The sequence below is a fragment of the Natator depressus genome, chromosome 9 (assembly GCF_965152275.1).
Source record: "Natator depressus isolate rNatDep1 chromosome 9, rNatDep2.hap1, whole genome shotgun sequence".
Lineage (NCBI taxonomy): Eukaryota > Metazoa > Chordata > Testudines > Cheloniidae > Natator > Natator depressus.
In genome coordinates this window covers 7,062,830-7,082,493 of record NC_134242.1, presented here as the reverse complement: position 1 = coordinate 7,082,493, position 19,664 = coordinate 7,062,830, and the positions used below count along the sequence as shown (strand labels likewise).

Here is a 19,664-nt window from a genome sequence, read left to right as displayed (position 1 = left end):
CCCACTCAGATCCCCACTCCCCTGCTGTCCTGCGCCCCTACGCCTGCCCCTCCCTTCTGCACCCCCACCCTTGTGCCCACGCTGCCCGCATCCTCACCCCCATTCCTACGCCCACCCTGCCCCCGCCCCCACATCCATAGGCATGATTGTCTCAGGGGTTTGGGCCCAGAGCAGCTGTTAGCCGCTGACCGTTGATTTCGACCACTTTACGCTGCGTCCACATGGGTCCAGCGCTCCGAGCGCGGCTGCAGCCTGAGCCCCAGCTGGGCAGGGAGCCAGGAGCCAGCGGGAACAGGAGCTGTGGCAGCCACACAGCGGTTGCACTGACCACACAATCGGCAAGATCGAGAGGTGGCCCCCAACTCCCCGCCCCCTGCCATGGCCCCTTTCCCAAGCAAACAAAGGCAAAAGCTTCCCCGTTGTGCCGAGCGCTCACCCTGAGGTCCGAGCTGCACGTTAATGGGTCGTGCCCAGGGCGTTTACAGAAATGGGGAGGGGTCATGACTGGGCCATGGGGGTGGGGGTAGGGGTAGGGGTGGGGAGGCTGTAACGGCCGGAGGGGATTCCAGCCAAGTAACGCCCGCCTCCACCCAGGGCTGCCAACTTTCTAATCCCTGAAAAGCAAACACCCCAGCCCAGCCTTGTCCTCAGAGGCTCCGCCCCCTAACCCCACCTGTGTCCCCCCCCATCACTTGATTTCCCACCCCCCAGGATTCACCTGCTGCCTGCAGAGCTGGGCTGGGAGGAGGTGATGCAGAGCCTGCCAGCCTGCCCAATCGGGGCACGGCAGGGGTCAATCCCTGGAGCGAGAGGCCGTGGTGAGGAAATCAGGGCACAGCAGGGTGACGGGGGGCAGACAGGTTACCTTGTTCCCGGCCAATGGGAGCTGTGGAGCTGGTGCTCGGGGCGGCGCCTGCAGGTGGGGGCAGTGCGCGGAGCCCCTCTGGCCGCCCCTCTGCCTAGGAGCTGGAGAGACATGCTGCTGCTTCCCGGGAACTGTGCAGACAGAGCCCTGACATCCCCGCTGTTGCCAACTGGACTTTCAGCTACCCAGTCAGCCATGCTGACCGGACGCTGCCAGTTTCCCTTTTCGACTGGAAGTTCCAGTTGTCCAGTTTTCACCTGGCATCTCTACGCCCGGCGGTGGTAGCAGACCCTCAGCTGTTGGGCCGTGGGGGAGCTGGTGCCAGGAGTGTTGGGGTACCACACAGCCAGGATACTGTGAGCCTTGCTGTGCCTGTGTGACAAAGCGGGACTGTTCTTAATGTTTCCTCTGAATAGTGTGGGGGTGCCTCAGTTTCCCCTGTGCAGTTCTTAAGTATCTAGGTGGTGGGGTAAGGGTGTATGATCATTGCAGAGCCCTAGAGGGCAGGTGAGTGCAGGGGTCTGGACATAGAGAATGGCCGACACCTTGTTTCCGGCAACTGATGGCCTGGCCCTTCCCCCCTGCAAGGTGAGAGGTAAAGGGTTGGAGAACAAAGGAATCAGGTGACCTCCTGGTCCGGGAAAGGGACAAAGTCCAGAGGAGGAGGGGCTGGAGGGAGTTTCAGTTTGGGGCTGGCTGGGGACGTGGAGTGAAGTGCAGACATGGTGGTCTGGCTCACTGGCCCCCAGAATGGACCCAACTGAGGGGTCCTGTTCTCTGCACCTACAAGCTCTGTTTTAGACCATGTTCCTGTCGTCTAATAAACCTTCTGTTTTACTGGCTGGCTGAGAGTCACGTCTGACTGCGGAGTTGGGGAGCAGGCCCCTCTGGCTTCCCCAGGACCCCGCCTGGGCGGACTCGCTGTGGGAAGCGCACGGAGGGGCAGAGAATGCTGAATGCTCCGAGGTCAGATCCAGGAAGGTGGAAGCTGTGTGAGCTGTGTGTCCTGCAGACAGGCTGCTCACAGAGAGGAGACTTCTGCAGAGTCCTGCCTGGCTTCGTAGGGAGCAGTTCCAGAGCATCGCCTGGGGACTCCGTGACAACTGGTGGCAGAGGTGGGATGTACTGCACCCCGTGGATGGTGCTTCCTGAAGTAAGTGACTGGGGAGCAGTAAAACGAAGGGGGATTGACAAGGACCAGGCTTGCTGAAGGCTCAAAGAGGAGTGGTTTCGGGGGGCGGTTAACCCCTGGGAGTGTGTGACCAGTGAGAAGGACTGTGCAGTAATGGGGTCCCCCTGGGGACTGCGGTGAGCAGTCTCCAGGGGCAGAGGAGCCTGCGGCTTGACCCTGGGAGAGAGAAGGACTTTTGCAGTAACAGGGTTCCCCTGGGGATTGCAGCGATTGGTCCCAGGGGCGGAGGAGTCTGCAGCTCGACCCTGGCAAAGAGGAGGTGACCTCGAGAAGGGCTGGCACACTGGGGGTTCTCCCTGGAAACCATGGGGAGCTGAGAGCACACAGGTCTGTGAGTCCACAACAACTTGGGAAGAGCGGAGTGATGGCCTGTCACCATCTCCTTAAGAAGGACACTGTAACCCTGTGCAGAAAGAGAGGGTTGCACATTGGAAAGTTCACCAGAGCACAGTTAATCGTGCAGCTGGAGGAGGATGACCGCTCTAAGGAACAGATTCCTGACCCCAAATGGGGCTATAGCAGGATCTGGGAGCAGCTGGAGTGGGAGCCAGGCATCGCCAAGACTCCTGTCCCCGACCAGACGAGGGTCTTCACAATTGGGTTCCCCACCCGGGGATTGGAGACGGACGGGATTGGAGCTGAGTCCGAGAGAGCAAGAGGACTGTGAGAGACAGCGAGAGCCCGAGAAAGAGCTGCAGAAGCAGCAGAAGCATGAACTGGCGGTGGGGGAGCGGAGAGGCATAGGGGACCTCCCAGGGCTGAGTGGGGATAGACCCCGGGGGGCCAGTTTCGCAGGGAACCTCGAGACTAAATTGCTGCCCCTGGTTAAGGAGGGGGGGGATGTGGATGCCCACCTCACTGCCTTTGAGCAGGCTGGCAATTTGAGCCAGGGGGACCCTGCGGAAAAGCCCCGGTGTCTAGCTCCCTTGCTGGGTCCCAAGGCCATAGACTCCGTCAGCCAGATGGGTGGGGAGGTGGACAGGCTCCCACTCCTGACCCCGACCTATATGTCTGTGTGGAGTTTCCTGGGGCCAGGCCCCTCGGACCCCCAGTGGGAGCGGAAGGTGATGGTCAATGGGGAGACATTCCTGGGGTGGCGAGATCCTGGGACAGAGAGAACTGGTGTCAGGCCCCTGGTGGTGCAGCCTCAGATGTTGAGGGGCTGTGTGGGCTGGGTGAGGGTCCCAGGGATGAAGCCCTTCACCCTGCCTACGGCCCAGATCCCTGTGCAGACCCAGGAGGGGTTGGGTGGCTGGTCATTGGGGTTCTTCAGAATACCAGCTGCGAGACCCTGTTGTGGGGTGACTGTGTCTCTTTGGGACAGGATCCAGGCCTTGCTCCTGTAGCCGCCAAGGGTTTGAATTTGAATCCAGGGAACCAATCGGTGGAGAGGGAAATGGTCCATGAAAAGGCAGATGACCTGGCTGGCAGCGGGGAGGAGCGGCTAGGCTCAGGCTACCTGCCTGCCTGTAACCAGACCCCTGGGGCTGGGTGGGACAGAGAGATGCTCCCCGCCCCCTTGCACACCGGAGAGGGGCTCCCGCTGGCTCTGATGCTGTGAGGAAAGCAGCAAGCTCGCTGCCTGCCCCACTGGGACAGCAAGGGCAGTGCTGAGCAAGGGGGGCGATAAGACCCCAGCTGAGTTGGGGGAGACACAGGCAGGGCAGGGGATCTGTTGGGAGTGTCAAGGAGCTTGGTAAGGAAACTCTGGATGAACCTAGGCAGCCTTGTGAGCCGATGGCTGTGTCTAGTCAGCAGGGTGGGAAGGCGAGGAGAGTGGAAGATGAGCGTCCCTGGACCTTACCTGTTAGCTGGGTGGAGAATTGGGACAGTGAAGGGAATGTGCCTGTGTCTGTCAGGAGTATTGACTTGCCTATGGAGGGAGCTACCCCGGTCTCCAAGCAGCTGTCTGTGACCAGCCTTGTGTGTTGGGACAAGGGGAATGAGATCCCAAGCTGTGTGTCTGGTGAAGGAGAAAGTGTGTCAGGCTCTTCTTTGTCTGTGGAGCAGACAGAAGGGGCCTTTCAGCCTGTGATGGTTGAGGGTAATGCAGTTGTCTCAGAGCTGGTTCTGGATTCAGCTAAAGCCCAGGAAGGGAAGGGTCCTAAGTTTGTGTCTGCTCGGGAGAATGGCACTGTAACTAGGTCGCGTCCAGTTAGGGTCTATGTAAAATCCCAGAGACCAGACAATTCTGGTGCTTGTATTTTGCCTGTTGCTAATGTGTTGTTGGGAAAGGGTGCAGCAACTCTGTCTAATCAGGGTGAGATCCTAGCCAGGGCACAAGGAGAGCATGAAGGTGATGTGATTGTGTTACCTACTGAGGGTGTGGAAACATGTAGCAAGAAGGAAAAGATTCCTGAACTTGTGTGTGGCAAAGGGAAGGAGAATGCTTCTGACCTTTTATCTAGGAAGTCTGTAAGTTTGCCTGAAAGGGGATTGTGTAGGAATCCGCTAGATGGGGCAGAGGTAATTCTGGATGTAAGGGAGACCCAGAAAGAGTCTGTTGTTGCTCAGGAAAGTGTTCCTCTAGAACAAGCCCTAGGTGAAGAGGGTAAGGGCAGAATTTCTGTGAAGGGTGAATTGTTGCATAGAAAAGCCCTAGGGAAAGGAATCCTCATGGAGACTTCGCAAGCAGTTTACTGCAACTGAAGGGTGTGAAAGTGATTTAATCAAGAAAGTTTCAGTTCCTAACAGCCAGAAATTTTCTGTTGTGAATGGATCCACTGACTTTCCTGTTGAAAGATCCAGTGTGGATAGCTTTCAGAAGGTCTCAGATGGAGTGAAAGCTGTTAAGAAAGTTAAACAGTCCTATAACCAAGTGGCTGTGTTTGGCCAGCTTGTTGGGGAGACAAGGTTGTTGAGAAAGGGATGTCTCCATGCTTCTGTTCTGTAAGTGAACAGTATGTGGCCCAGGTCAAGATGGGGACCCTTAACCAAGAGAGCCCGAATTGCAGCCCTCCAGACTGGAGCGCTGGGAGAAGACCCGATCCCAGTTTGACTCCTGTGGGTTTTAGGGTGGCAAAAGACACGGGCCGTATAAACCTTCCCATATGCGGCATGTGAGTGCTATCGACCACCCCCGACCTAAGGGAGGGCGTGAAACTGGAAGGGCCTGGTGTAACTCCCACCAAGGAACGGGAGAGATGCTGGGGCATCCATGGGAACGCTGGTGGCTTCGAACTTCCCCAGGTCACCGGATAAAGTGACCCCACTCAGTTCGGTCTCGAAGGGGGGAGAGATGTGACGAAGCGGGACTGTTCTTCATGTTTCCTCTGAATATTGTGGGGGTGCCTCAGTTTCCCCTATGCATTTCTTAAGTCTCTAGGTGGTGGGATAAGGGGGTGTAATTGTTGCAGAGCAAAGGGCCAGGGTACATAAATGGCCGACACTCTGTCTCCTGGCAACGGATGGCTTGGGCCCTTCCCCACTGCAAGGTGAGAGCTAAAGGGTTGGAGAACAAAGGAATCAGATGCCCTCCTGGCCCCCGGAAAGGGACAAAGCCCAGAGCAGGAGGGGCTGGAGGGAGTTTCAGTTTGGGGCTGGCTGGGGACATGGAGTGAAGTGCAGATGGGGTTGTCTGGCTCCCTGCCCCCCGCAAAATGGACCCAGCTGAGGGGTCCTGTTCTCTGCACCTAAAAGCTCTGTGTTAGACCATGTTCCTGTCGTCTAATAAACCTCTGTTTTACTGGCTGGCTGAGAGTCACGTCTGACTGCGGAGTTGGGGGGCAGGACCCTCTGGCTTCCCCAGGACCCCACCTGGGCGGACTCGCTGTGGGAAGCGCACGGAGGGGCAGAGGAGGCTGAATGCTCCAAGGTCAGACCCAGGAAGGTGGAAGCCGGGTGAGCTGCTTGTCCTGCAGACAGGCTGCTCCCAGAGAGGAGACTTCCCCAGAGTCCTGCCTGGCTGCGTAGGGAGCAGTTCCGGAGCAGCCCCCGGGGACTCCGGGACAGCCTGACTCAGAGGTATCCGGAGCTAGTGGCTCCCATCAGGAGCCTTCTGACATTTCAGGGTGTGGGGAGCCATCCAGCAAAATAAGAGACAGGGGTAATAATAAAATGGTGGCAGATTTTATTTCCGGGGCAGCTGGGAGGGCAGGAGACTGTTACAAAATTATATACACAGACAAGCGACAGCGTCGCTCTCGCATGGTACCAGGGGAGGGCCGGGGCCCGCCCAGCCCCACAGCCTGGGGGGCACTGGCTGCTCTGCTAGCAGAGGGCATGGGGGGGTCCCCCAGGCCTGGCAGAGATCAAAGTCTGGCTGTCAGCAGGAGGGAGGCTACCCCCAGGGCGAGGAGCAGCAGGCTGGGGGGCTGGCTGAGGCGCGGGCTGCCTGACCTGCAGCTCGGCGCCAGGCACTCAGGGCCCGTGTGGTACGGCTCCAGGCCGCCGGCGTAGGCCAGGACGTGGGCGACGTAGTTCTGCTCCTGCACCCCGTGGAAGAGGTGGGCCATGGGGCCCTTGGCCATGATGGCCACGTCCTCGCCGGCGTGGGTCTCGGTGTCCAGGGGCACGGCCGCCTGCTGCCGGTAATCCTTGTCCTCTGCCAGGGCGATGGGGGGAGCCAGACAGACAGACGGGTTGTGAGTCATGAGACCATCTCCCGGCAGCTCCCGATGCCTCCCCAGCCCCAGCGCCCCCAGGCTGGTGGCGGGAACTGGCGGACTCAGGCGAGGCGAGCGTGGGACAAAGTGACCCTCCGCGCCTCCTCCCCGGTGCCTCGGGGCTGGCACACACCGCCCTGAGCGAGGGGCCCAGCACCCTCCCCCTGGGCGCCCTGGCGGCAGGGCGGACTCTGGGCCCAGCTGGGGCGGGCAGCGGCTCTTACCGATGGGCAGGCTGCTCACATCCGGGCGGCTCCCGTTCGCGATGGCGTAGCCCGGCCCGTTGCCGTACAATATGCTGGTGTACGACCGCTTGTCCTCGGCCTTCTTGGGCGCCAGGCCTGTCACGCACACGGGGAGACGTCAGCAGACCCTCAGCTGGCAGCCCCAGACTGACAACCCCCTCCCGGCTGGGCGCTGCACGTGGCATGGCCATAACGGGACGCCCAAAGGTGGCACCCACAGCTCAGTGCCCACAGCAGCTGAGCCCATGGCAGGTCCCAAGGGAGCTAACAACCATGGGTGGGGGGTTGAGGCTTAGAGATACCAGGCCTGGGACAGCAGGGGGCTGCGGGTCGGGAGTGAGGGGCACGGGGGGAGGGGGCTGCGGGTCGGGAGTGAGGGGCATCTGCAGAGCGGGAGGGAGGGTACTTGCCCTGTGACCTACGAGTACTGAGGGTTTCCGCGCCCCCGGGAGCCCCCCGGGAGCCCCCCGCTCACCAAAGATGCTGTTGCCCCGCGGCGTGCTGCCCCCGAAGCTGAAGACGTGCGAGTGGTCGGCCGTCACCACGGTGAGGGTCTCCGAGGCGTGGGTCAGCCAGGCGGCGCGGGCCACGGCCCGGTCCAGCATGACGGCTTCGCTCAGCGCCTGCTTGGCCCTGCTGCTGTGGTGCCCGTGGTCGATCCTGCCTCGTGCAGAAGGGGGAGAGAGCCCGTCAGGCCCCGACCCTCCAGCTCCACTCCCCTGCCTGGGCACGGGGCTGGCAGCTGCCCCCGGGCACTGGGGCAGAGATCTGGCATCGCGTGTCGGGTTGCCAGGCGTCCGGTTTTCAAGTCTTCACCCTCCGCAGCCTAACCCCCTCCCGCACCCTGAACCCCTCATTTCTGGCCCCAGCCGGAGCCCTCACCCCCTCCCGCACCCCAACTCCTGCCCCAGGCCAGTGAAAACGAGCTAGTGAACAAGGGTGGGGGAGAGCGAGCAATGGGGGGGGGGAATGGAGTGAGTGGGGGTGGGGTCTCGGAGAAGGGGCGGGGCAGTGGTGGGGCCTCAGAGAAGGGGCGGGGCAGAGGTGGGGCCTCAGAGAAGGGGCGGGGCAGAGGTGTTGGGTTTTCTGCCATCAGAAAGTTGGCAACACTAATCACGGGTCGGCCCATAACTCGCCCCTGGCACACTGCGACTCCCCCTCCCACCCGCCTGAATGCCCGCCTGGGCCATGCCACTCCCTCCTGCTGGGCCAGAGGAACCCGCACTCTCAGCCGGCAGGAGGGGCTGGGCCGGCTCCACGGGGTGACTCATCTTCCACGAAGAGGAAGAAGCCACGGGGATTCCTGCGCAGGATGCGGATGGCCTTCTCCGTCATCTCCACGATGGAGGGGTCCGTGCCGGCGTCGCGGTTCAGCTCGTACTTCATGTCCTTGGGCTCAAAGAGACCTGCCAGGATAAGCCGCCAGCATCAGGGCCTGTCCGGTACCAGTGCTGCTGGGGGGCTGGCCCAGGGAGAAGGATCCTATTCACCCGGGCCTGACACCCGCCTCGCCCCTGGGACAGCTGTGACCAGCCCGGCCCCCTGCCCTTCTGTGGGCACTCAGGGGCTACAGGCTGGTTCCCTCTCTGGCATCCCAGCCTGGCCGGGGCTCGCAGTGCCAAGGGGCTGGCACTCTCTGTGCCCCCGGGGCAGCAGTGGGGTGCATGCGGCTCTGAGGGCCAGCCCCATGCAGAGGCAGAGCGGGTCCCCGAACGCAGCGAATTCACACATGAGATGGTCCCCAACGGACTGGTCTCATGGACCTCGGACTCCAGCCCCCTCCTGCCCGCGGCGGGGCTGCTGCTCGGGCCAGGGAGCTCCCTGCAGCGGGGGACCGAGCCCCAGAGGGCCCTGCCCAGCCGGGGTTCGTTCCCCCATGTCGCTGTACGGAGAAGCCCAGCTAACGGCACCGCATGGGCAGCAAGGGGGGGGGCACTTCTCGCCGCGGCCAGCCAAGGAGCACGGGCCGGCCCTGCCCGGCCCAGCTGACACCCTTACCCAGGAGGTAGTCGGTGGAGTTCTCATCGACGGCGTCCAGGCCTTTCTTGTCCCAGACGTACCGCGCCCCCTGCCACCAGAACAGACACGGCTCAGCCAGGCCACGCCCAGTGCATCTCTGCCACGTACATGCTCACCTGCCCCCCAGGGGCAGGTACACCCCCCCGGAGCGTGTCAGAGGCCCGCCTACACCCGCACTGCATGTAATTCACGTGCATGCCCATGGGTGCACAGTGTGTGACAGGCACACGGACAGTGCCTATGCCACACCCGTAGAGATCCAGCTGGGTGCATTCGGGGCCACTGCCGAGCGAAGGAGCTGCCCCTGGGCTGGGTCGCTGCACCCCCCATCCCTGCCCCTCTGCTCGGGGGCCCTGGCAGAGCTGGTACCTCCTTGCCACTGAGCCACCTCTCAACCAGGTCGAGTCCATCCTTCCTCGTCCCGCTCTGCTTTGGGTCCGTCGGGTACTCGGGGTCCGGGGTCCTCCGGGGAGTCATGTACATCCTCCCACCGCCCAGAATCACCTGCAGACGGGGCGGGGAGCCCAGCCGTCAGTGGACCGGAGCCCAGCATGCCCCGACGCCCCTATGGGCCAGGCAGAGCCAGCGCTCAGCCCCCTGCATGGGGGACCAGAGCCCTGGCAGGGGAGTCGGCAGCACCCCCTCTGGCCGACATGGGGAGTGCACGGGCCTGCTGTGCAGGGAAGCCCCATCCAGGCTGTCATGACAAACCACTGGCTGGGATATAGGCACCCCAGCAGGAAAGCAGGGCCCCATAACTGCTCCTCCACGTGTGACACCTGCCCCACGGACCCCAGGGGAGGAGCCGTCTCTATCCCCTGCTCCCCTCCCCACCATGCCCCAGCTGGGCGCGGGGAAGGGCTCCGAAAAATAAACAGCCATAAGCGAAGGCTGAACCTTCATGGCCTGCCGGGGTATATCGGGGGGTTGTGAGCTCAGTGCCCGGGTGTAAATCAGCCCAGCTGGGCAGGGTCAGGATGCCGGGAGGTCACAGGGATGCGACAAGATCTGTGCTTTCTGGAGAGGTCTCTCCCCTACCCCCAGCCATGTGGTAGGCAACACCTGCCCCCCAAGTGGCTTGCTGGGGGCTGAGCACCAGCTGGCCTTGCAGGGCCGGGAAGCACCTGCTCCAGGCCCCTGGTCCCTTGCCCCCCAGTGCCACGGCCCCTTGCCCCTGGCGGCTCACGTTGATGTCTGTGTTGTGCACCAGCTGGTACGCGATGTCTTTGCAGCCCTGCCTGATGGCCTCCTTGGGCAGGTCGGCGTCGCTGTACCACTCCCGGTTGACCACGTGGGCATAGGACGCGCCCGGAGAGGCGTGCTGCACGCGGGTGGTTGTCACGATGCCCACCGACTTGCCTGCAACACCAGAGGGGAGGGCGGGTTACCGCCGCTCTCTGCAGGGCAGCCTCAGCATGCCAGGGAAGGGGGTGATCAGTGCCCAGGCTGGGGCCAGCGGGCAGGGCCAGGAGTCCAGACAGCCTGGCTCTGTCGTGCCGATGGCTACAGGAGAGGGGGCACAGGCGGGGAGGAGGGCACAATGTGCCCCAAGCTGGGCTGGGTCAGCTCGAGCCCAGGGTTGCACTACCCATCCTGGCAGGGCAGCTCCCTGGCACTGCCCATGGTGCGGGCACCGTCCCCGGTGCTCTCTTACCCGACTGCTTGGCCCGGTGCAGGACGGAGTAGACCTCGTTGCCCCACGTGGTGTTGCATTTGCCATAGACGGCGGCGGCGCTCACCCCCAGGGTTTTGGCGTTGGCCTTCACGCCACACAGGTAGGCGGTGCCGGTGCCAGCGCTGTCGGGCACCTGCCGGTCCACGTTGTACGTCTGCAAGGCAGCAAGGGGCCAGGAACGGGCACTGGGGGCGGCTGGAACAGCCCGTGCCCTGGGAGCGTTCCCGGGCAGCCGGGGGTGTCTCACCCGGCGGGAGGATTGAACGGTGGAGCCAGATGCCCAGGGGATTTGGGACCCCCCGCATCCCCACAGGGCTGCTCCCAGCTGCTATGCAGAGCCCCAACGAGTCAGCGCTGCCCTTCCGGGGGGAGGCCCATGGCCCGTCTGCGAGCTCCCTCCCGCAGGGGAACACGGCCTGTGGGCGCAGGGCACGGTACGTGGGAGTGACCCCAGGCCAGCTCCACCCCCGCAGTCTGGGTCTGAAGTCATCTCCCCCTCCCGGCTGTCATCGCATCACAGTCCAACTCCTGCCCCCCTCACCCCAGCCCTGCCAACACCCTGCTATGCTCTCATCTGTACCCCGACTTCCCTAGACCCTCCCTCCCTGGGGCCTGCCAGCAGGGACGCCAGCCTCGGCCCTCCCTCCCTGGCCCACGCTGGGGCACCGTACCTCACGCCAGCTGCCCAGGGCAGAGAGGGCCGACCCCTTGCGGGGTGTCGACTGCGTGGCGACTTTCCCCTGGCTGACGGACTGGCTCCCAGAGCATTTGGGGGGATGGAGCCTCTAGAGCCGAGCAGTGAGCCTGTTGGGCAGAGGGGTGCCCAGGGGGCAGAGGGCTAGGCCTGGCCCAATGCCAAGGCTCGTTCAGAGCCGCCCCAGGGCTCTGCTGAGGGCCAGCTGCAGAGTAATCTGCTCTCTCCCCCTGGGCAGAGACGCCCCATGCCCCATCCTTCTGGGGCTGGGCACTCACCTTGGCGAGGGCGACGTAGGGGAAGGTCTCCATGGCCAGCTGGCTGTCCTCGCCGGGCCCGCCCGCCAGCTGCCCCTTGTAGATCCGAGCAGCAGAGATGGTGGAGATCCCCATGCCTGCAAACCCAGCACCAGCCAAGGATTAGCATCGCAGCCCTGTGAGCTGCCAGGGGCTGACCCCAGGCATCAATGGGGCGCAGCCTGGAGCCAGTCCCCGCCGCTCCTGGATCGGTCAGCAGGGGGCGCTGCTGAGCTGCCTCTTGGATCAGTTCTGGGGCTGGCAGGAGATGCCCAGCAGACCCCGTCCCCGTGTGCCCCGTGGCAGGACGGGCCCAGCCACATGGTCTCTGCTGTTTGCCAGGAGCATCCCAAGGGACGGGCTGTGACCCAGACCCCGGCAGAGCCCACGGCTGCACCAGAAGCCAGCGGCGCCTTCGTTAAACTCCCCCCCACTTCACCCACTGGCTCCCGCTTGGTGTCTTGAGACTCCCCCCGCTACCCCCATCCCCGTGCGAGGCTCCCTCTCCTCTGGGCAGGTCACGGGGCCAGCGGGCACCCAGCGAGGCCAGCACTGGACCCGGAGCGGGCGAGGCGGCGCTACTCGGGCAGGAGGTTGCCTGCGGGGAAGGCGCGCTCTCTGGGCGGCCGGGGGCTGAGGATGCTGATCCCACGCTTGTACTGGCGCCCCCTGCTGGATGGACTCAGAACTGTGCGCTGGCGGGGCAAAGGCCTTGTACAGCTACCAGCTCTCACAGACTTTGCCATAACCCCAGGGCCCATGTGGCCCAGTGGGCTCAGCACCGGCCCAGGGTCTGAAGTGGCTCAATTTGCTTCCCAGCTCTGATAGCCGACTCCCCCCTGTGCCTCAGTTTCCCCACCTGTGATGTGGGGCGCTGAGCCTGCCCCGGGGCTGAGTGTTCGGAACCTGCAGAGTGCTCAGTGTTGCCAGCAAGCCGGACCTGGCCGGCCAGCGCACAGGGATGGGCCATGGCTAGGAGAGGAATTTTATCTTGGATCCTGGCATAGGTGGCTCTGGCTGGACGGGGCCAAGGTTGTGACGACCCAGCGCCCCGGAGCGACTTGCGGCCCCCACCTGGAGTTACGAGCTTCCCCGGCCACATTAGCCAGGCCCAGCCCCTGCTCGCGCCAGGGTTTGCTTTGCCGAAATGACGGCTTGACCTACAGAGCCAGGGAGCTGCCAGAACCCGGGCGGGCCAAGGGGCATCAATCAGCGCCCAGGGAGGGAGCAGACAAGGTCAGGGGAGGGGAGAGCAGAGCCGGGCAGGGCTGAAGGGGAGGGCAGAGCCCTTTAAAGGTCCCTGCAAATAGAGCTGCAGAGCCTGGTTGAGGTGGGGGAGATAAGACAACTGGGGGGAGGGGCTACAGCTGCGATGGTGGGGGTCCCCAGGGGGCTGGGACAAGAGCAACCCCCCCATCCCACACTCCAGGAAGGATCTCCCAGAGTTGGCAGGATTCTGCCCGCTGCCAGGTCACTGCCCGCCCCCCACCCCTCCCGCCCCGAGCCAGCCCCATTCCCTCCTGGGGAGAGCCGGGGCACCACGGCCGCACCCAGCCCCTCCAAACAGCCAGCCATGGCTGTGCATGGCGACCTTCACCCTCCCCTGCCGCTGTCGAGGGCAGCGCTATCCTCAAGCTGCTTCTGGGGACACTGAGGCACAGGGCGGGACCCCTGGTCAGATGCGCCGTGGGGAGAGGAGCCCTCCCGGCCAGGCCTTGCCGCCATCTAGGGTCAGAGAAGCCGCAATCGCTGGTCCCTTTGCTACCAGCGGCAGGGAAGAGCAAACAGGCTGAGCTTGGAGCGTTCACCCCAGTGCCCCGCTTGTGCCAGGTCCCGGGGCCCCTCCCCAGGCACCCAGGCCCTGCCGGCTAACGCTGCCCCATGCCCAGCGCGTGGGTCAGGTCCCTGTTGCAGACAAAGCTCCGCGAGGGCCGGCAGGTGGCTGGACACAGCAGCCCCACGGTGAGCTGAGCGGCAGGGCACCGGGCAGCCATGGCAATGGTGTCTCCCTGGGCAGCACCCCTGCCCTGCTGCAGCTGGCACCGTGATCTGCTCCAGCCACCTGGTACAAAGGGTTAAACAGAGATCCCCCTGTCCCCTCAGGGAGCCCTGGGCTCCCCTGGCCAAGCAGCCGGTGCAGCCCCTTGGCTGGGGGCGGCCGGGGGGCACTAGGCTAGGCCTGGCGGGCAAAGGCAGATTAGAAGGGGGTAAAGGGAGCCCCACGCAGGTGCCGCGGCTGTGCCAGGACCCAGTGCCAGCAGGTGGGCACAGCACTCACCATCGCCCAGGAAGAGAATGATGTTCTTGGCACGGCGGGTCACGGGTGCCAGGTTCAGTGCCGACTGCAGCGTCCTCCTGGCTCTCTCATTCCAGTAGGCAGGGGCCTTCTCATCCTCTGAAAGGCAGGGAGAGCGCGGGGTTCAGGGCCTGGACGCAGCGCACCCTCCTACCCGGAGCAGGGGGCGGGCAGGCTGCGGGTGAGCGGGCACCAGCCACATCACCCTGCTCGGCTGAGCCACGGCACGCCCCATCCGGGCTGGGAGAGCGGACAGGAGCCAGCGTGACTGAGGCAGCCTGCTTCGGAACGGGGGGCTTCCCGTGGGGGTGGGAGTCCGGGCAATGTCCACCAGGACCCTTGTGCCAGGACAGACAGCTCCAGGTCTTCCGGAGACGGGTGAGGATTTTAGCCCCTGATCCTGCTAAGCCGGCGTCTAGCTGCTGGGAAGGGCCCTCCTACCCCCCAGCACAGTCCTGCTCCTGGGAGGTAACTCGGCACCCGCTGGAGACAGGCCCTGGGCCCGCAGCCGCCTCCCACAGCAAACCGAGCCCCGGGAACCCCTCGCTCAGGGTCTGGATCGTCAGCACAGCCCACCCAGCACGGTCACCCTTCTTCACCCCAGGGCCACTTGCACCTTCCTGGAGGAGACAGCTCCCACAGCTCAGGCCAGCGGAGAATCAACCCGAGCTGCTTGCAGTACAGGGTCTATGTCGCACAGATGAGCAGTTCCAGTTCCATCCAGCAGACAGCGCAGTGGTGCCCAGGCACACAAGTTCACTGGGGGTTTTGCGTGAGATTTGGGTGCCGGGAGTCACCCGTGGCACTGAAATGATGGGAGATCTGGTCCCCTGTGGTGTTTCTACCTCCTGGGAGCTGGAACGCAGGGAAAAGCCCAGATTCCAGCCCCACCCAGGGCTCCTTATGCCATTAAAGAACCAGGGCAACACAGGGCCAAACAGCCCCCCCCCCCCCCCCGAGCACCAGCTGTGCCGGGTTTCCTCTAGCGCTGCCCCTCAGTGCTTGGAAACACCCAGAGTGGGGCTGGGAATTCGGCGCTTCCTCCCCATCGGGGGCTTCCCTGAGGGTGGCATGTCCCAGGGCAGGGGCAGGGGCAGGATTTTAGAAGCAGGCTCCCGTGGGGAGATTTAAAGAGCAAACGCTGCCAACGGGGCTTTGATCAGGCCGGTCTCCGGGCCGTTTCCCACTGCGCTGGGCTCAGCTGCGGCACCAGGCTCCCACAGTAAGAAGGGGGGAGATTGCGCCCCCACCCTCTCGCCACGGGGCCCCTCGTCTCCGCTCTAGGTGAGGCCCAAGTGCCAGCGCGATCCACGGCTCCCTCTCAGTTAAACAACAGACAATCCCCTCCCTATGCGCCGGCACCAGCAGGTTGTGTTAATTAACACCGCCTGCAGGGGGAGCCAGAGAGCACACCATTTTGATTTTGTCTAGGCCCTACATAAACCGTCAGTCGCTCTCTTTTTCCCCCCCTAATTTGGGGCTTTTCACTGGGCCAAATTCCTGGCTGATGTCAACTGTCACAGACCTCCTGGAGCCACGCCAGCTTCCACGGCCACGCAGCGGCTTGACCCCCCGGCGCCTGCACCCTGGGAGTGGGGAGAGCCGAGCTGGGGCGGCCCGTGGGGCAGGCCAAGGCTCTGTCACAACCTCCCCCCAGCTGGCCTCCTCCTGTGCCAGCCTCACTCACTGCAGCTGCCTTAGCGCAGCCTGGAGACTTCCTCCCCAGCGCGGCAGCCCTGGACCCAGCTGGACGGGATGCCAAATTTCAATGGGGTCGCCAGGGCTGGCTTTGACTTGCTGGGGCCCAGGGCCCAATTCCGAGCCCCATTGCCCGGGCAGTGGGGCTCAGGCTCCAGTCCCCGCTCCCAGGCTTGTGCGGTAATTTCTGTTGTCAGAAGGGTGTGGGTGCAGGGAAGTTTGAGAACAGCAGAGCTGGACTAAGGTGGGAGTGGGCTCCGGAGAGAGCCCGAAGGCGTGTGTATTTCCGAGGCCCCTGAAAGACACAGGCAGCTTGCTGCTAAATAGCAGGGGCGTTGGAGACCCGTTATCGGAAAGCCCCCTCCTCCGATCACAGCACGAGCCAAGTGATCCAAAACCCTGATCTTAGCATGATGGGTAAACAGCCGAAGACAGTCCTACGGCTACAGACAAGGGTCTTGCCTGCCTGCAGAGACCCCGACAAGTCTAGAGCAGAAACCGGTGGGACAGGACCTGCTTTCCCATGGCACGTTCATGAAAGCTCCATACATCAATAGCGTGTGACGGTCCCTAAGGGATTGACAGATGTTTCAGGAAAGACTCCATGCAGCGGAAGAAGTGGGTTTTTTCCTCCACGAAAGCTTATGCCCAAATAAATCTGTTAGTCTTTAAGGTGCCACCGGACTCCTCGTTGTTTTCAGGAAAGAAGTGTGTGTGTCACACAAGCAGCGGGGATGCTGCTGCTTGTCAATGGCTGTGAACAACCCCGGTGACCTGTTCGATTCTGTAACAAGCAAATAGCTATTGACGGACTCGACTAACCCCTTACCCGCTATTCATCTCCAGAAGCTGCCCAGAAAGCAGGAGCAGCTTCTCCATCTCTGCCAAGGAGAGAATTACAAAGTGGGGGAGGGAATCTCTTTTTTTGGCCCATCTTCTGTTGGGGGAAGGCACCAGCTTTCCAGCTCCCCAGACGACATTTTCAGCTCGGTGCAAGCTCAAAAGCTGGTCCCTTCCCCCAGCAGAAGGTGGGCCAATAAAAGAGATTCCCTCCCCCACCTCGTCTCTCATATCCCGGGACCAACCTGGCTACCACAGCAGGGCAAACAAGGAAAGAATTTGCAGTTAGACCCCTCAGCACTGCAGAATCACTGCAGCACTGGGGAGCACTGCAGAATGGCCAGATGGGCTTCATAGAATCATAGAATATCAGGGTTGGAAGGGACCTCAGGAGATCATCTAGTCCAACCCCCTGCCCAAAGCAGGACCGATCCCCGACTAAATCATCCCAGCCAGGGCTTCGTCAAGCCTGACCTTTCTGTACGTCTCTCTGATGCAGTATCAATAAAGTTGACTGGTAAACACAAAACTCTGGAATATGAGGGATTCCCCACCCGCCCATGCACTGTTACAATGCACCACCAGTCTCAGCGAGCTCTGCCCCTACGTCATTCTGTCTTCACAAGGAGGATTGCAGTGCCCGGGCAGTGAGCTCTGCCCCTGCGTCATTCTGTCTTCACAAGGAGGATTGCAGTGCCCGGGCAGTGAGCTCTGCCCCTACGTCATTCTGTCTTCACAAGGAGGATTGCGGTGCCCGGGCAGTGAGCTCTGCCCCTACGTCATTCTGTCTTCACAAGGAGGATTGCAGTGCCCGGGCAGCGAGCTCTGTCCCTACGTCATTCTGTCTTCACAAGGAGGATTGCAGTGCCCGGGCAGTGAGCTCTGCCCCTACGTCATTCTGTCTTCACAAGGAGGATTGCAGTGCCCGGGCAGTGAGCTCTGCCCCTACGTCATTCTGTCTTTACAAGGTGCCGTGCTCGGGCAGTGAAGAAGCCGCAGTTTGTGGCGTGCTGTCCTGGGTTTGCTGCTGGCATCTGGGCACTCGTTCACCAAGGCAGCAAGGTGTTGGCAGTGGGTGCCCCCAGCATTAGCATAGGGAGAGCAAATCTGCTCCACGGACCCCCTTTCAAAAGACAAGCCCCTCTCCCAAGGTGAAGCTTCCCCCACTTCCAAACGTCGGCCAGGACAGCAGATCTGTAGCTCGACCCCCCCCCGCCAAGTTTAGCTGGCTGCTTCAGGGAGTCTCACTGTGCTATGCATTGCCCCCTAGCTAGTGCAACAAGACACCCACCCATCTGACAAAACAGCAGAGAGGTTTCCAGCTGAAAAAGCCCCCTCACTGTACAAATCAGACTTGTGGAAAGTTTGCTTCTCACCTAGAGACGCAGGAGCCACAGCGAGGCGAACGGCAAGGCAGAGGTAGACGCAGATGCCAGCGGTGGCCAGGTGTTGCACTGAGCTCATTTTGCAGCTGCCGGGGGAATCCCTCCGCAAACTCTGCCTGTCTCTCTCAAGGGGAAGGAGCTGTCTCTTTATAGACGCTTCCTTTCACCTTTGGACTGGCTGGCACATTGCCCAATGTGTCAGGGTGGTAAAGTCCTGCAGCGGAGGGCGAAAGAAGCGTTGATCACATTCAAAGAAACAAAATCCCGGAGGGACAGCAGCGGGGAGCTGGGCTCCCCTTCCCCACTGCAGAGTGGCCAGCGCTTGTTCGGCTAATGCCTGTCCACTTTGGCCATTGCAAAGTTCCTGGCCAAGCTTTCTGTTATCCACCCCCCACGCGCATGCCTTACCCTGGAGATCACGGTGTCACCCTCGAAAGGGAAAAGCCATTGCTGGGACTTGAGCACGCCGAGATTAGAGACCCCTTCTCCCCCCCCCCCCCCCCAAGACAAGGCGTTTGCGTGGGGCGGTGCAAGGTGAGAGATCCAGGCCTGCTCTGAGCACGCTGGCTGAGGATCAATAACCCCTTGGGAGGAGCAGTAAAGGTTTGGCCCCTCTGATAAGGGGGCTGAGCTATTTAAGTTGCAAACGAAGGAGGCGGCTTTGCAGTCACAAAAGAAACTTGTGAATAGATCACAGACCCTGTTACTGCCCAAATTCCAACCCTGCCCAACTCCTTCCAGTCAGAAAATCCCCCCGTCGTGGGTCTGACTGGGACTGGATCCTCTCCTGAGCCGCGGCGGAGCAGTGTCATTGGGGCCTGTGCCCTCGCTCCACCCCAGTGATGGGCAAAGCGACGTCCATGTGGATCTTTAGTGTGGACACGGGCAAAGCCAAGCCAGAGCAATCGGCCTGGAGGGGTCAGTCTAGGTTCTAGCCCTGTGTCTGCCACTGACGGGAATTAGGTAATTCATGGAGAGCAGGTCCGCCAATGGCTATTAGCCAAGATGGTCAGGGAGGCAACCCCATGCTCCGGGTGCCCCTAAACCTCTGACTGCAGGAAGCTGGGAGTGAATAACAGGGGATGGATCACTCGATTATTGTCCCGTTCTGTTCAGTCCCTCTGAAGCACCCAGCACCGGCCACTGTCGGAAGACAGGCCCTGGGGCTGGATGGACCATTGGGCTGCCCCCGTGTGGCCGCTCTTACGCCCTGCCACGCCTTGGCACTCCGTGACATCGTGCCTCGTGGATCCCCGTTGTCCAGACAGCTCCCTCCCTCCATTCATTTCCCAGGTCCAGCGGCCCAGCCCCGGGCGAGCCGGGAGCGGGAGGCGACAGACAAGGGCAAAGGTGCTGCCGTTCAGACCCCACGCAGGGCTCGCAGCGCCAGGGAGCTGGAAGAATCGGGCTTGGCCGCGTTTCCCTAGGGAGAGACAAACGACCTTGAAAAGTCAGGAAAGCGGGGCTGAAAAAATGGCCGAGGACACGGCAAGGGACCGGTGCAAGCGTCCTGAGCTCGGCCTCCTCGGGAAATACTCTGACGGCCGCCCCCATGGCCGCCCCATGGACACCACAGGCAGGCGCAGGACAGACCCACCGGTACAGGCACGGCACGGCTGGCCCGGATCGGCTGGCTGAGGCTCAGGCAGGGCTCTAAAATTGTTGGCATGGGGGCAGGTCTCAGAGCCCAGGCTCCAGCGCGAGCCGGAACGTCTCCACTGGGATGTTCAGCCCCGGAGCCGGAGCCTGAGTCAGCCGACCCGGCTCTGCGACTCGGTGCCGGGGTTTTATTAGCGCCGCGTAGACCTACCCCGCGTCCTTCTGCTGCTGAATCTGAGCAAGTCCCTAGGGAGGG

General features: G+C 62.4%; 1 protein-coding gene across 1 annotated transcript; it reads right to left on the bottom strand.

Moving 5' to 3' along the window:
• Positions 1–6,137: 6,137 nt before the first annotated feature.
• LOC141993346 (alkaline phosphatase-like) lies at positions 6,138–17,926 on the bottom strand. Its single transcript, XM_074962883.1, has 11 exons — positions 17,801–17,926; positions 13,869–13,985; positions 11,573–11,688; positions 10,580–10,754; positions 10,112–10,284; positions 9,295–9,429; positions 8,905–8,974; positions 8,178–8,312; positions 7,382–7,573; positions 6,886–7,002; positions 6,138–6,600 (listed from the first exon to the last, which is right to left on the bottom strand). The coding sequence occupies exons 1-11, from the start codon at positions 17,886–17,888 to the stop codon at positions 6,308–6,310; spliced, it is 1,611 nt and encodes a 536-aa protein (XP_074818984.1). The 5' UTR covers positions 17,889–17,926; the 3' UTR covers positions 6,138–6,307.
• Between the last annotated feature and the right edge of the window lie 1,738 nt (positions 17,927–19,664).